This window comes from Homalodisca vitripennis, chromosome 5 (assembly GCF_021130785.1).
Source record: "Homalodisca vitripennis isolate AUS2020 chromosome 5, UT_GWSS_2.1, whole genome shotgun sequence".
Taxonomy (NCBI): Eukaryota; Metazoa; Arthropoda; class Insecta; order Hemiptera; family Cicadellidae; genus Homalodisca; species Homalodisca vitripennis.
Window position 1 is genome coordinate 31515773 of NC_060211.1, and position 17555 is coordinate 31533327.

The 17555-nt window shown below is 35.6% G+C and overlaps 1 protein-coding gene across 8 annotated transcripts in view; it reads left to right on the forward strand.

The window, feature by feature from the left end:
- Window positions 1–17555, forward strand: part of LOC124361932 (arginine-glutamic acid dipeptide repeats protein-like) — an 84313-nt gene that overhangs the window by 43927 nt on the left and 22831 nt on the right. For all 8 annotated transcript variants that reach the window (XR_006922405.1, XR_006922406.1, XM_046816006.1 and 5 more), the window contains 7 exons: window positions 4366–6537; window positions 6643–6826; window positions 7932–8102; window positions 10173–10371; window positions 11251–11407; window positions 13538–13674; window positions 15029–15175. Coding sequence is in view for 6 of the 8 variants with exons in the window: in XM_046816006.1 (XP_046671962.1) it covers window positions 4366–6537; window positions 6643–6826; window positions 7932–8102; window positions 10173–10371; window positions 11251–11407; window positions 13538–13674; window positions 15029–15175 (3167 nt within the window). In the remaining 2 variants the exon portion in view is untranslated. The remainder of the gene's footprint in view (window positions 1–4365; window positions 6538–6642; window positions 6827–7931; window positions 8103–10172; window positions 10372–11250; window positions 11408–13537; window positions 13675–15028; window positions 15176–17555) is intronic.

Below are 17555 nucleotides of genomic sequence, written 5' to 3' on the forward strand. Positions count from 1 at the left end.
ATTCTCTTGTTGTTCATGCCTTGTTCTTGTCTATGTCTTTGTGTGTAAGTATTCCGGGGGTAAAATAGGTTACTGCTATACATTTGTCATTATTTGTGTGCGTTTAATATTTCATTAGCTTTTATTGCATTGAACTTCATTTTGTAAAGAATAATTGGTTTACAAGGGAGATGCTGTACCAATCAGAGAATCAATATCAGCGTTTTTGCTTGAATCTTTTTATTTAAAACAGTTTTTTTATATTATTTAACTCTATCACTGGTGAGTATTCATAGTGGTCATGTCCCAGAAAGTGAGTTTTTTGTTTTTCTATTTCTAAAGCAGACAGACTTTAATTTGCAAATAACAAAATTACTCTCATCCTTTTAGCTATTTATATATTTTTATCAAATAAAAAACTCTTAATGAAGATAAATCAATATAGGTCAATACTGTTTATATATACACAGTAAAGGCATGAGAAGACCAATGTGAAGTGTACACATATATCATTAAAAGTTTCTAGTTACGTGAAAGGCTCGGGAGCATTGTAAGATACACATCGGAACATCCATGCCGTGTCCTGGTACCACTGCTAGCCGACACATTTTGTAACCATCCAGTAGTTTTCATCAAAATAGCCACATTTTTCATTCATAAAAATTTACACTAAAAGTTCGTCCAAAAGTTTTTCTTGCATTGTTTTATACTATGCTGATTACACAAATTCCTTAATCACATACAGCCCATAATAATCATATTCACCAGCTTCACAAAAATCACTTTAATAAAAAACAGGAGAGTTACAGCAGATGTTAACATACAATGAAATGAATCAGCTGATTGCATTTGTTATTTTACTGTTCTGAACACATAGCAACGTGTTCTGAAGCCACAGTGAATCATCAAGAAATATAACTCTGTACCAAATGCACTCTTTAGTAACATGCAGTATTACTACTCAAAGGTTTAACATAAAACTGATTACATTTCAAAGTCAATTAGAATGCATGTCATTTCAAGATTAAACATGAAACAAGTGACCTGATGTAAAGACATTTTCAGTGAAGGTTCTGAACCTTCTGGCTATCTGTCTGCAGAGTCCCTTCTTTGACATATAGAAACTTTATCGGATATTTATTGATAAATCAGTTTAATGAATCATTCTCTGTTTTTACATGTAATTAAATCAAATAGTTTTGTTAACACTAATGTTATTTTTAGTATTCTAGGGCTATTTGGAGCACACAAATAAATTTTAAAAATTAAAATCAGTTTATTTTACATCGTATTTTGTATTCTTAATAAAGAAATATTAATTATTAAGAGAAAGTAAAGTTGTGTTTTAAATGTAGGTAGTAATTTATGAAGTTGTTAAAATATGAATAATTATTTATTGACCTATATTAATAATATAATTAGGTGTTCTTCATTTAATGTCGATAAACTATGGTGTTTTTTGAAAAAATAAAACTAGGTTACTATAATTTAGTGGATTTGATGTTTTTATTAGATGTTTCAATTGCAAGGAGTACAGCAATTATTCGCAATACAGTAAAATATATTGCAGTTATCTTTTATTCAAACTTCCATTTAAAATAGAATAAATATTTTAGTGTTGACATTTTGGACACTAAACAAGGGTCTCTCATAATGGTACCATTTAAAAGTTGAGCATCTTCTAATTTCGTATACTTTTTTGCAGTGGTGTCATCTGTCAGTTAGTTCATTTAAATGAAAGTCAGTTGGGAATGTAATTTTGTGTGCAGATAGTGATCTCGCAACAACCATTACTGATCTCAGGTATACTAACGGAATATTGCCTTCCTGGTAATTTGAATTTCTCCCAATCTCCATCAAACTTCAGTGTAGAATGTTTGGAATATATTCAGGTTAGGGTTTCCAAAAATGTATCTCTTGAAGGTCATCTTAAGCTTCAGAGCTTAAGATTCTGGTGCAGTGTAAAACAGAGAAGTGAATACTCTCAACAGTTGGTACTCGTGTATGTGATGGAATATTTTGCCGGTCAGACAAGATTCCTAAATATGTACTTTATTATGTTGTCAAAGGCCAGATCCTATCTCTAAATAACTTTTTATTTATATACATTTTCAAATATTTGACAGACCAAAAAGGATTTCTAACGAAACTGTTATTAAAGGCAATAAACTTTATGTTGGGTAGTTTGTTTTGCTTTCTGATTTCACAAAGCAAGCACTTAAAAGAGATGGAATAAAAAGAAATATTAAGAATGGCTGTATTATTAGCAAAGAAATATGATGTTGGAATTCTGTATTCAAACCTATTAAAATCAATATTTATTGGGCTATAGTCGTTTTTTCAGGTTTTGGCTTTATGTAATATTTGGACCCGTTACAATCACACATTACATTAATTTATTGGTGTAAACCATATCGATAAAACATTTGTTTACTGTATATGATGAAAATAGTTACAAAATTTTTTAATCCTTAGTATTTGTTGTATTGCATTTTTATTTCTCAAAGTACACACACTTGCCCATAATATTTAGAATCATACTTAAAGTATCCTCTTGATTAGATCTAAATAAAATTCGAATATGAAACCTAGTTTACAGGGTGATTCCGATAAAAGCGCATGTTTTTTTAGGGTTGATAAAGGATGTGAATTGAATACAAACATTTTTTGTCCAGTACACACAGAATCGCAAATGTTTCAATTCTAAGTATATTGAGAATTTGTGATACACCTCCTTGTAGGAAACACATAGTGTTCCCTTTTGAGATTCAGCCGTAAAATGCAAAGCTGCCAATTATTATTATTACAGCAAATGTTCAAAATTTCTCCCGTTTGTGTCGATGTAAAGCTGAGCTCTTTGTAACATCGACTGTCTTACATTTTGAAAGAGTCAGGGGTTTTCTCCCACTTCTGGTGCTGAATAATATTTTTTTACATTCTTGTATGCATGAAGTGGTTCTTATTTTTTGTAATTAAGAAAAAAACACTTTTAGTTTCAGCAGCGTTGCTTTTTCTGGTTGAATCTCATAGGGAACACTATGTGTTGCCTATAAGAAGGCATTTCACAGATTCTCAGAAACAAAACATTTAGGACCCCAATTTTATGTATTTGACAAAAAATGTTTGTATTCACATCCTCTATCAACCCTGACAATATGTACACTTATCGGAATCACTCTGTTTGCTTCTAGTAACAGCAATGTAAGGGATTTTGGATCTTTTTTTATAAAGTAGCAGAAAGGAATGTTCGCATATTAATACTAACCACAAACTAATTTACTTTAAATATAATGGCAGCAGTATATAGAATGTTCATTCCGTTTTATGTATATTTTAGTTCTTAACTACAAATAATATTCTGGAAAAAGCAAACGACAATGCTGATCAAATGAGATCATTGTAGTCATATAATTGACGTTAGTAAAATATTTAATGAGTATAATATGTGAAAGAGATTTGTTATGAGTAAATACTGAAAACGAAAGTTATTCCTATAATGTAAACAGTTTTAATATATACTTTTGCATGTGCATGAATACATTTGTGTATGTATGTTTGTGGAGTTGTAATAGTGGATTGACTTGTATGTTTTTATTATGCTCTAAAATAGATCATTTATGTTGGTATAGATAAGTTTTACTTTCATTTCCACTATATCTTTGACTTCAATTAGACTTGGATTTCAGAATAAGTGGAAACTGGATTTACCGCCCAAACAAATAATCACTCACAATACATCTTATTTTGACTGATCTGTGCTACACTCAGACATATATAATTTTTAATCAGATCTAAAAGTTTAACAAGTTCTTGTTCTGTTACGTAGTGTTTGTTGCTACAGGCTGTACCCCCAATCTATAAGTTACTGATTTTGGGACAATCTTTGTTTCTTTAAATGTTACCGATAATAATTTTAAGAAATAAAATATTGTACATTGTATTAAAACTCTTATAATGCATAACAATTTGCATACAATTTAATAAAGATTTAGAAAATATTAATATGATTTATTAGGGTTGTTAAAATTAGGAAAGATAGTAACTAAACAGTATACACTTAATTTATAAACAAACACTCTAATAATTATGATTATCATAATATATATAAATTAAGTATTTGATTCCAATAAGAAGTAGCTGGTAGAATGTATACAGTATTTTACTTAATCTTTTCATCCCTGCAAAATAGTACAGTAATAATTTGTTTCAGTTTTTTAATTCACTGTTATAAAGAAAAAAGAAATAGATCTGTTTAAATTAGCATAATTTCCACTGTTCTTACATATTCAGGTTTTTTTGTATAACATTACTATTATTCATAGCTTCTGCAATGTGTTCATAGTTAGTACAATACCAATAACTAACAAATATTTTCACTTGTTTTAGCTGTGCGTTGACAAAATAAAATCAGAATCCTCGTCTAAGTCACGCAAACGGCCACCAACAGAGACAGAGGGAGACGATGAGAACAAACGCAAACGAGCCGAGAGCCCTTCAGAGAGTGTGACGTCGGACAGCGGCTCTGTTGCTGACGAAGCGGAGACCACTGAGCCGAGTAACCTGGACCTTGCGGAGAGCCTCAGCGAGCATCCGCCCTCCGAGGTGCCGGCAGACGATACCATGCCAACAATCAAGGAGGAGGAAGAGCCTCCTGCTCCTTCCTCCCCTCTCTCAGAAAACTCACAACTACCTGTGTTCAAAGTGGACGACTGCAATGTAGTGTTTAATGTGGGAGTGCCTAAGAAAGAACCTACAGATACTAACATTACCGTGAAGGAAGAACCCGAGAGCAATCCTGCCCCAACAAACTTTTCACAACCTCCACCATCCTCACCATCGGCGGCTGAAGAGGATGTGAAAATTAAAATTCCCGATATTAAACCAAAGCTCGATGATAATTTCTTCTCATTATCAGTAATATCTGACAGATCGGTCGAGCCCCCGAGTTCTGGCCCTTTACCAAAAGCCTTTGACGATATTCCCATGCCCGGGAAGCTGACAGTAAAGAGAGAAGGGTTGTTTGAGCCCATTCCATCTGAAAGTGTAATAGTCCCTATGATACCTACGACAGACAATTTTGTGCCAAAGGAAGAGATGAATGTAAGTTCTCCTCCTCCTCTGCAGAATCCAGTGGTGGATCAGCGAACTGTTACTGTAACAACACAATCGCAGACTATAGCTGTGAACAACATAAAACCTGAGTCCAGTGAAGATTCTGCCTCAAGTGAGAATTTGCGGCCTCCCTCAGCGTCAGATCTGACAGCCCCGTCCCTCTCACCACTGCCTCTCACTGCTTACGCTCCAGCCTCTCCCAGGCAACCACCTCCTGAGTCCCAACACCATGACGACAAGTCTGGTATAATCGTTCCTGCCTTCTCTGTCTCGGCGGATGAGAAGCCCACTCTCAACATCCCCTCCGTGCCTTCAGCACTCTCAGCCTCCAACCATCATTCTGGTTTCACTTCATTTTATCACCCTCACTTCCACTCACACCAAGGTAAAATGAATCCTTCTCCTCCATCATATCTGAATTCGGGTTTGCAAAGTGAGCCTCAAAATTTAAAAATAAAACAAGAAGTCATACCTCCTGACTCGATTCAACCTTCATCTGACCCTCTTCAATCACTGAAGGAAGTCAAAGTTCCGGGCTATTCGAGTTCATCTTCGATTTCACAACCCCTAATGCCGACATCAATTGCTCCCTCTTCCCAGGCAGAGCACAGCACCACAACACAGTCTTCTTCACCCTTCCAGAGTGTGGGTCCGACCGTGGAGAACATCAAGAAGGAGCCAGAGAGTTTTCATCCGATTAGAACAAATACACCAAGTAAAAGTCCTTCAGTCAAGCCATTGGAAACTACTCCAATCACTTCTCCAGCACCAAGATCTTCTTCCACACATACTCCCCCGTTCCCTCCTCCTCCACCTCCCGTCTCTCATAGTGCTGCTAATCTAATTGCTCCATCTCCGACAACAGCTAACCCCCCTACCTCACTCCCACAGCCTGTGATGCATCCCTCACAGCAACCGTCCCCTCTCAGTAGAGTGTCTCCAGGACATCTAGCTCACCCTCATGCTTTTGTACCTGCAATGCATCATTCCCACCATCTGATCCACCATCCATTGTTTGCTGCCGCCGCCCATGCTGCTGCTGTCCATCATAACCCTTACCACCCCCACCATCCCTATGCAGGGTACCCCTACCCATTCCCGTATGGTCCGTACCCCATTCCACAGCCGGTGCCACCCCCATCTCACCCCCGAGAGCCACAAAAGCGTGAGAGTCTGGAAACAACAATGATGACGTCGCACCACTCCTCAGTAACCACTCGTTCTCTACGAGAAGTTGAAACCAGGGAAGACTCCACCAATCACCACACCACCCAGGAGATTACTCAGACTCACCATCACTCCACCTCACATCACTCATCCGTTCATCACCACAGTGGGGAGAAGAACCCTCTGACCATTAGTCATTCGACCACATCCAGCAGTTCAGCCAGCGTGCAGCACAAGATCAACTCGTCCAAACGGGGCACTAGTCCAGCTGCCACTCAGGTAACTACAGTCTTCTTCCTGTAAAACATTATGTATATGAGGAATCATTGTATGGTGTTAGTACTGCTGGTGGATATGTGAAAAAAACATTACTGTTTACTTCAGGCTGCATCGAGCTGTCACGTGTCAGCCACTCTGTCTCAGACGACATCATCTTCCCTGAGCACCAACCACGGCAGCAGCCATCAGCACAGCCATCAACACAGCCACCAGCACCACCACCAAAATGCGGCAGGAGAACGTCTCAGTCCCTCCTCCGCCATCATGGGCACATCTCCACTCCAGCTAGGTATAAAAACCAATCCTTATGGTTTTTCAAACTTGTTGATTAGTAAAATTTGCTTTTTCAGTTTTGGGTTAGTGCTGATCCCAAATAAATTGCATATGAACTAGAGTAAAATTCCGGGTCAATTGAAACGTCCATGTGTAACATAAATAACCAAATGAAATAGTTTATATTCAACAGCAGGACACTATGCCAACCCTCAACCTGTGGGCAGAAGAGGTAGTGCATGAGTGATGCATCGTTGTAGCAACTGGTTGGGAAGATAATGTGTCCTTGAGATGATTCACCCTCCTACTATTCCACCAACCGCCGGTGCTGCGGCACCCCAGCACTCACAGTTGCGTTGGGTCGCACCAATGCCCACCGACTTACGCCGCTGCTGTTAGTCTTCTCCCCCACTCTTCCCTCTCATTTAAAACCATAATGTAGAGAAATCGTTTTACGCATTTCATTTCCCCTACGCATTCTAATAGATTATTTTTAGATGTACTTGGGTTAATCGAAAATTTGGTTTCCCAAAATGGCTGTCCTCCCTTTATTTTGGCTAACCTGGGTTTTACCGTAGTAAAAACCACTTGTACTTATATTCCATGGAAGATGTATCAAATGTCATCTATCTGGTATTACAGTGGTCTTCCCTTAGTTTATGGATCTGTGGAGGTATTTTTATTTATAGTGTTAAAATTGTAATACTTTTATTACTATTACTGAACTATTATAATAATTTTGCCTAATATTGCAAATCGTAGTAACAGTGCAATGTCTGACTAAGTGTGGTGCAATGTCACATGCTTTCCACGAATCCAAGAATTACTGAATACCGTTTCAGATATGTACATAGTTGAAATGATTAAATCGGATTATTTCTTAGCAGTACATCAGTAACTCTGTGGTTAAGGTTTTAACTATCTCTAAAAAGTTGCTCTCTGTCGCACCTTGGCAACATGTCCAAAATTGATAATGCCTCCCAGGATGATGGCAAAAAATGTTCATTCTGCTAATAGGAATGGTTTCTTTTATTTAATGAAATTTGGTGAAGATTGTGGCTGTTTCTGAAAACAAGATTTTGAATGATCTGTACAATGAAGGGATGGTTTTGTGGTGACAGGAGGGTCAAGGGCAGGTGTAGGTGTGACTGGCAGCAGCAAACCTCACCCCCACCATCCTGGACTGATGGTACATCCGCACCACCCCCTGCTGGCCACCCCTACCAGCTCTCTGGAGGCTCTCCGAGCCCACGCCCAGGCGGCTGCTCTCCAGAGCCCAGTGTCCTCTCATGGTGAGACCAATAAACACTACTCCTCAACTTGTTTAATTCTGCTTAACACATTCATTTCACAATCTCTTTCCTGACCTCGTGAAGCCTCGTAAACAATAGGCTTCTTTCACAGAACCGAAAGTATTGTTTGTAAATGTAAATTATATCCCGTAATGGGGGTTAATAATTAGATAAATAAGTTTTATATTATTTTCAGTATAGACTTTCTTAGATCCAATCTAATTATGCTTTTTTATTGATATTAATCAATTTATCTTTGTTAAACAATAAAAAAATTTAAGATAGTTATCCACACATTATTTTGTTAAAAAAATAAAAGTATAAAAATATGGTGCAGGTAATAAATTGTGTAGTAATTTATTAATGCTAATTTATAATGGTATGTCTATGGTATAATATTTATTACATTTTAAAACATACTGTAAACATTAAAAAAATGTTTAATGAGTTATTTAGGTCTAATTTAGTTCAATAAAACGAAATAACATATTGTAATTTAATTTGAAGTTTGTAATATGAATAAAATCTTAAAACAAGTAAGATAAATATCCCAGTTAGAGCGTATAAGATGAAACATCTGCACAACAAATCATACAAAACTAAAATTAACTGAGTTTATGTGATATAATGTAGTCAGCTTAAAAGTTGATTCCTTGTGTGTTTGTTACTGATGATAGAAGTTTTGGAAGGATAATAGGATTTTGGACATTTGCCATTGTTATATGTTAAAAGTTTAACACTATGTTTTGAGGATTACAATCTACACCTTCTTCAGGTGGAAAAACCCCTAAGGCATTAACACACTAAAAAATGAACTGCTACTCAAAATTAAAATAATTATTATGTGATATCTGACGAACTGCATTAAGTCCAGGCTGGAGAGAATCAACCCAAACGATGTCACTGCACAGGAGCCAAGAGAACAAACATGTCACTCCGGAACTAACGGATGTGAAGCATTGATAGTTCTGATGTGGCGTGTTTGTGCTCTTGGCTTTTGTGCAATGGCATTGCTTGGGTTTATTCTTTCTCATCTGTAGAGAGATCTGCAAAATCCATTTTTTGTGGGCGAAAAACACTTAAGTCATCATCGCCCGACCACAAAATCTCTTTACATAATTTTTTGATTGGTTCAACTGCACTTATTTTTCCGATTTAAATACTAATTAATATATATATAGTTTCCCATATGAAAATTGTAATTTTACTGTAAAAGAGCTTCTTATGCAAAATCCCACACAGACTTGTAGGAGAAATTAAACCCAAAATATCACCAACAATTTTATCTGCAAAATTGCACCCAAAAGACACAGAGATGCATGTTGAAAATTTGTATACCAACCACTTCTCCAAACAAAATAACTCATCACCGAAGCCTTTGGTCTCTGACTATCGAATCACAAAGCCAGAGAAATTATTTGTTAACTGAACAACCCCTATTGTAATCCCGTTATCAAAGTCAACTTCCACATAAATTACTGTTTTACTGTGACATTCCTACATCCGTGGACTCTTTATTAAGAAATTACATTATTAATTTTATGTATATTTTGACAATACTACTTGAAATCTAAAATATTTTTGTATACTTTCTCCCATAAACATTTAGTAATTAAATTTTAATTTGCCTAGGTAGCAAATGCTACACTCTCCTATGTGGACTTATCAGTTTCGCAGGTATCACTTAACAAGTTTAACTTTGAGTGGCGGTTTATTGTCATATTTTTGGGTGTCTTTATGCCTTAGAGGTTTCACCTGAAGAAAAGGGTAGATTTCAATCCTCAAAACGTAGTGTTATACCTTTTTGTAACATTTCAGTGGAAAAAGTCCAAAATCTTTTAAAAGGCGAATTAGTTTAAATGCGTCATCACACATTGGTACCTCTATTATTAAACTTGTCTTGATCCAAAGTTATATCCAATTTTCTTGTGTACAATAGTCAAATTACTTATAGCATTTAATTTATAAACCATTGTATTACAACTCAATTTATACAATTTAATTCTTAGTTAAAAAATTATGAAACTTTACTTTATGTTGAATGTGGTTCTTTATTTGACTGTAATGCAGGTGGGATGATGGGACATCCTGCTTTCCTGTCACCAGACAGAGGGGGAGAGGAGGTGAAGCCTGAGCCTCTAACAGTGTCCGGAGATGAAGGAGGGGTCCCAGAGGAGGAGGAGGCACCATCACCCACCCAGCACTCTCGTGGCCCCAGCCCAGAGCCCAAGGTGGAGGACACGGAATGTCACCGCAGCCAGTCTGCTATGTGAGTGTTCCTCCTCGTCCTGTATATGTGTATCCTATCAGTTAATAAGATTTATACAGATCAATAGGTTAGAATAAAATGAGATGTAACGGTTCCTAGTTAAGTCAATCTCTGCTTAATGTGGACCTCAACATGCCTGCATACATACCTTTAACGTAATTAGGAGTGTCTACCCTACCTGCATACATTCCTGCAACGTAATTAGGAGTTTCTACTCTTCCTGTATACATTCTTTCAACGTAATTAGGTATTTCTTCCCTACTTGCATACATAAATTCAACGTAATTAGGAGTTTCTACCCTACATGCATACATTCCTTCAACGTAATTAGGAGTTTCTACCCTATACTGGTATCAAATGCATCAACTGGCTGATAAATTCCAGAGTCCTAATCTTAAGTCTCTCACAATCCAAAATAATGTTTTGGCAGTCTACACTTAAGATCTTCAGTAAAAAGTACACAGGTGTTTCCTGAAATGACAGTGTCCAGTAATAAAGGAAATTACTTATTTCTAAAGGTCTTTACTGTTCAATATTTGTCAGCCAGTTAGTGAACCAAGTGCTGGTGTTTAACGAGTTAAAAGATAGCATATACTTCACCTATTAAATATAAAATTTTGAATGTAAATTTTGAAATCAATTAAAATAAATCTAGCCACTTTTTACAGTTTTTAAATAATGAAAAATAAAATTTTGTTTTCTTTTAGCTATGTATGTTTTATAAGCATAAAGTGTATCCCTAATTTAAAAACTAATTTGAAGATTCCATTTAAAATTAAAAGCTATAGTATCTGTAATTTAATATGGAGTTAGTCTTCCCTTAATAAGGATTTATATTCCACAGTGAGATTATATTTAAAGTATATTTCTGATTGTTAGATTCCTCCGACACTGGAACAGAGGGGACTACAACTCCTGCACTCGCACTGATCTTATCTTCAAGCCAGTGCCAGACTCTAAGTTGGCCCGCAAGCGAGAAGAGAGGATCAGGAAGCAGGCGGAGAAGGAACGAGAAGAGAAAGAGAAGGCTCAGGCGGTTAGTCACCATTTTTATTATGTACAGTAGTACCTACAAAGTGATTATCAGTCTTAAGTGTGTTGTTCACTATTTTTATTCTCAGAATCTATATTTTCCTTGATCCAAAGAATTGTATTTGAAAAGTAAAGAAGAAGCTATTATAGTATGAACCTGAAGTGTTGCCTTTATGCATAGTATTAGATAGCTAACCTAAAGAGGTTTTCAATTATTTTATTTTATTTTTCAGGAACATTGTTAAGTTGTGTGTTATGTCAGTAGAGTTGATACAAAGTTATAGGAGATCACAACTCTCATTTAATTTTTACGATATGATAAGTCACTTTATCCTGAGTGTAAATCTCCTAAACTTAATGGAAACACCAAAACAACTCAACAATAATAACAATACATTACAATAAATCAGTTAATTTCTAACTTCTTTACAGTATGCACATTTGTAAACATTTTGTTAAAATGTTGCTATAATTGCAACTACGAGGGCCATCCGGAAAGTAGTACCCGTTTGTGAAATAAAGACACAGAAGTAAATATTAACAAATATAAACATTTTTATTGAAAAGAGCATACCTTAAACTACTTCTCAACATAATCTCCAAGCAAATTTAAGCATTTGTCATAACGTGTGACGAGTTTTTGTATTCCAGCGTCATATTCCTCCGCCACCAGCCGATTGAAATACGTAGTCACGCCTTCTTTAAGTTCTTCATCGCTGTCAAATCTTTTTCCCGCCAAAAACTCTAAGTTTTGTAAAGAGATGAAAATCTGAAGGGGCCAAGTCCGGGCTATACGGTGGATGATCGAAAATTTCCCAATTGAATTGCTGCAGAAGTTGTTGTGTTATCCCCGCTGCATGAGGCCTGGCATTGTCATGGAGGAGAATGACGCCATCAGACAATAGACCTCTCCGTCGATTTTGTATTGCCCGCCATAATTTCTTTAATGTTTCACAATACACATTAGCGTTAATAGTGTCTCCACGGGCCATAAAATCAATAAGCAGTACACCACGTCGATCCCAGAAAATGGTTGCCATAAGTTTCCTGGTGGACAGAACAGTCTTGAATTTTTTTTGGTTTCTTTGGTGAATGAGTATGATGCCACTCCATTGACTGTCGTTTACTCTCAGGTGAAGCATAACAAACCCACGTTTCATCACCAGTAACTATGCAATTCAAGAACGTGTCTGCTTCATCAGAATAACGTTCCAAAAATGTGAATGCAGCAGCCATACACTTGGTTTTGTGCTCATCTGTAAGCATGCGAGGGACCCACCTTGCACAAATTTTTGAATAATGCAGATGGTCTTTGACAATTTCATGAACAATTGTTCGAGAAACATTAGGGAAATGTTCACAGATGTCATCAATTGTGACGCGCCGATCGTTCCTCACGAATTCGTCTACTGACCTCAGCAGTTGATCTGTAATGACAGATGGTCTCCCTGAACGCTCATCGTCGTGTTTGTTCCCCCTCCCCAAGTTGAAATTACGACACCAGCGCCGAACAGATGACTCTTCCATCACATTGTCTCCATACACTTCCTTTAATTGGCAATGAATACAATGGCGGCGTTTTCAATTTTTTTTAAACATTATGAATTGCCACAGAAACAACACAGGCAATGCTAGCGTCACGGAACTTGTAACAGAGAAGGCAGACAAGCCACTGAAGCGATCTGACCTTGACCGGCGGCTACTCACGTCGTCAGCGCCTCACGCGGCGGAAACGGGTACTACTTTCCGGATGGCCCTCGTATATCAAAGTCATGTCTGTTAGCCATAGAATATTTTTTGAAGTTCTTGGGGTTGATTTGCTGTATCAAAGTTTGTTTATATTTTAACAAGCAAATGAAGAAGCTATTTAGTAACCAAACGTCTTTAGTTTTTTTCTACTGTCCACTATCAAAGTACAGTGAAAACCTTGAATCGGTACCCTTCACGTCAATAAAATAATGTCTTCTATTGGTTCTAAAAGTCAAGTCTGCACAACATATGTTCAAATATATGCGCTCACTGAGAAACGGTAGACAATTTGTTAATTATTGTGTTAATTATTTGATTAGTGCTTTAAATATTAGATTCTGGTTTGATTTTGAAATATTTAAATTATTTATTAATATTTTTGCAGAGAAAAATAGCAACCCCTGAGAAACCTGAGGCATCCAAGCCACCATCCCGGGGACCAATTGAGTCAATCACTTCCCCCTATGACAGGTTCAATCCCAGGGCTGGATATCCAGACACACCAGCTTTGCGTCAACTCAGGTAATCAGCTAAATCTGGCATTTCATATTTTTCATTTGTGAACTACAGACAGTTTATTATGAGAATTAGTGTGTTTATATACACTGTATTTTGTTCATACCCTTAATTAATTAAATTAATTGAAATGAGCTACACCATTTAGTAGATTGGTCTTTTAATCTATTTTATAGATGGTTAGAATTGAGTTCTGAAGTTGGGACAAGAAGCAAAGGGAAATTAATCTTTCTTTCCAAATTGCAGGTTAAAACTTTTACTTTTTAAAAACACATTAAATACAGTTTCTTCAATATAAATAAAGTTACGTAATTGTAAAAAAAATGTATTTTATATAAGTGTTTTTAGATTTACAAGTAATTAATATTTACAAAAAGAAAAAAAAAAAAACAAAAAAACAATTTGTACACTTTAACAAAACATATTTTAATACATACCGAACATTTAATACAATTGTAATTTTCATTGTAGGCTAGGTTGATTTAACTAAAAAGTAAGAATAATTGTGTAAAAAAAAACTTTTATTTTTAGAATTATCTAAATTCTCATGTGTGTTCAACATCAAATAACATTTTATTTGATTCTAAAGTATGCAAGTAACAACCTCAGCATTAAACACAGTACATTAATTCCTTTGAATGTGAAAAAAAGAGTGTTATAATAAAATGTAAATTAAACAATACTATGCATTACTTTGCATTTAAAGAGTTCTGCATTACAAAAAGGATAAATCAAGAACATTTGGAGTAAAATGTGCCTCACGATTATATGAGGGTTATCCAAAAAGTAGATTACGTTTCGCTCTGTATCTGATAGGGGCGGGAGTATTGCGGCCATTTTGATGTCAGAGCATTTCTCCCTTCCGTGGCTATCCAGCCTTGATGGAGAGAGGTTACTGTCACTCCTTGTTGTTTACAATAGCAGTTTAAAATATCTGAATCCCGAGAGTTGTAAAATGCGGTTGATAATACAGGATTTTTTTGGCTAAGTACAATAAACAAATTGAGATTTATCGCCAACTCTATGAAGTTTATGGAAACGATTTGATTACGGAAGGTGGAGTGTGCCAGTGGTGCATTAAGTTTAAAAATTGCCGAACTAATGTGCATGATGACGAACGAAGTGGACGGCCAAGCATTGTAACTGATGTAATTGCCTCTAAAGTCGATGAGAATATTTAAAAAAAACTACCAATTCACAATAACAGAATTCTCACTTAGTTTTCCTCAAAAATGTTTATAATAATACAATTTTTTTCTTGTACTTTTTTGTTTACTGTATATATAAAAATGTAATCTACTTTCTGGATATCAGTCATATGGATAATGAATTTAAAATATCATGTTGATGCCTGTTGTAGTGAGTATGCCAGACCACACGGTGGCTTCTCGCCAGTCACGTTGCAACGTTCTGCCACCCTGGGTCTGCCGCCTCAGTGTATCGACCCCATGCTGCACTACCAGATCAATTCCATGAACTCCATGTACGGCCCTGCTGCTAGGGATAGGTCAGTTTATTTACTTATCCCTACTAATGTAATTCCAAAGAGAACGTGTTCAATCAGACCCACAGTACCAGGGTTTTGTTTTCATACTGCATACTACATTATTTCAGGAGTGTAATAAAAAGACACAAGCCCGTGAAACCATAATCCTGGGTTTGATTTAAACACATATCACATATGCTTGATTAGCGTTTTAACAAGCGTCTATTAAATGAATGATTTTTTTTATTTTTCATATCATTAAGAAAATTGGAGTAGAAAAGAATGGAAGTGTAGTCAATACAAAATTTTATTTTTTAAAGATTACAATTAAGTAATTTCAACATGGCTGACTTGTAAAAATTAGTTATTATAATGTTTTAAATTGTTAATAAAAATTATATCATCTCACCACCTTCCTAAATTAACATTTATAAGATTGATTTTGGTTTTTAAATTGTGTTGGTAACAAATAAATCACAATTCACTTTTAAAATGATTATGGCTTATCTGCATTTTCAGAAACAGTGGTGCTGCTGTCTCGTGTGAGATATACCAAACAATAATGTCATCAAAATTACTTCTGTATGGAAAATGTTGTTTGTTTGTGTTTTATTTTCTATTTAGGAAAATTTTATTAGGTTTATCTGTTTATAGCTCTTTGAAATTAGATCTTTGTACCTGCTGCAGTTGTTAGTCAGGCAAGTTATAATGTGGCCAATTAGCTAACTGGTTCTTTGTTTAAAGTTTATTATTGCTGATTGATGATTTGCAACAATAAAAGGATTTCGGACATTTGTCATTGTTGTATGTTACAAAAATAGAATACGTTTTTAATGATGGCAAATGTCTGAAATCCTGTTATTCTGACATCTCTTTGATTATTTTCACTTCTTCAGTTTTACTGGTCTATTTAATAAAATACAGTACACAAATGCCAAATTGTTGAAAAAACAGATGAAAAATTATTATAAATCTTCCTAAAAATAACAATAGACTTCTTTACAAATTGACTTTAAAACTTTAATGGATTTATGTCATAGCTAGAGTGCTGCCTGATGCAAGAAACACAATCAAATCGTAGAAAAGTGAATTTTATATAATTGAGTTTGAATACAGGGTTTGTCCTGAAAGTAATGTCAATCGATTTAGTTGGGGGCCACTACAGGTGGAAGTGAAATAACGTATGTTGAGTCACTCACTATTCCACCAGCCGTAGTCATTTTTGTATAAGTTATTTTGTGATCCTGTGCAAGTGCTCTTGAAATGCATTGTCTTGGTCATTTCAGGCATGGAAACAAAAAGAAGTTGGAGAGAAGCCACAATCGGCCTGTATAAAAACAGGAATTGTTGGTACCCTTGTTTAGGCTAGGAGATTTTTGACTAGAAAAGCGCTACAGGTGGCTTGTTACATGATGCAACTTCCCATCCTTCCCAACAATTCAGTAGCAATTGTTTGTAATATCTCATTTACAATAGATTTAGGAATGTCTAATAATTGTGAGAGGAAAAGAACTTTCAGTCAACAAAAATTGAACAGGAAGTAAGATGCCAAGGCATCTGATCGCCAAATTGGTGAGGGTAGTGGTATGGTGCAGAGTGGCACTGTAGCTATACATTCTGTGTGCTTATAGTAGTGTCACAATGAAGGTTGCTATGCCATTCTAAGCGCTCTACACTAGTGTTTAAAATAGTAGCCACAATCAACTCTCCTACGGGCTGTGATATCCGTAGCGTCATTAGATATCTTTTGGTAAAGAAAATTCAAATTATGTACATCAATTGTGTTCTTGTTATAGAGAATGCATTATGAGCTTATTCAAGAAACGTACTAAACATTTACTGATTAAATTACATTAATTGATGGTTTGTTAAATTATTTTTTTTGTCTGCCAGCTGTTATGCCTTAATAATGTAATGTTTTACATAAATAGTTCATTTAAGACATTCATGACAACATGTACATGTCTTGCGCCCGATAATGTACACGTTGCTATCCATTATTGTATTTCGTTTTTATTGTTTGCCTCTTTTGGTGGTTTGTTAAATGTGATCCTGTGCTTAAATAAATACCTTAAGTTATCATGTACACCGTCGGGCGCAAAAATGCTTAATATTTAAGGTAAATTACAGTTTTAGTAACCCCTTAGGATTCAATGGAAATATTGAAAAAACATATTGAAATATTTATTTGTGCAAATCTGCAATGCCTACATACATTTTTCGTTATATTTAGACGTTTAACGTAAAGAAAAGATTATTGTTTTTTGCCATGATTATTGAAAAATTCAAGGCAAACAAAACAGTCCAGAAATAAGTTGTCATCCTGAACGTGTTAAGTGTAAACAATAACCGTGGCTCAACGGTTATTGTTTATGAGTTTAGGTAAATAGAATAAATTAAA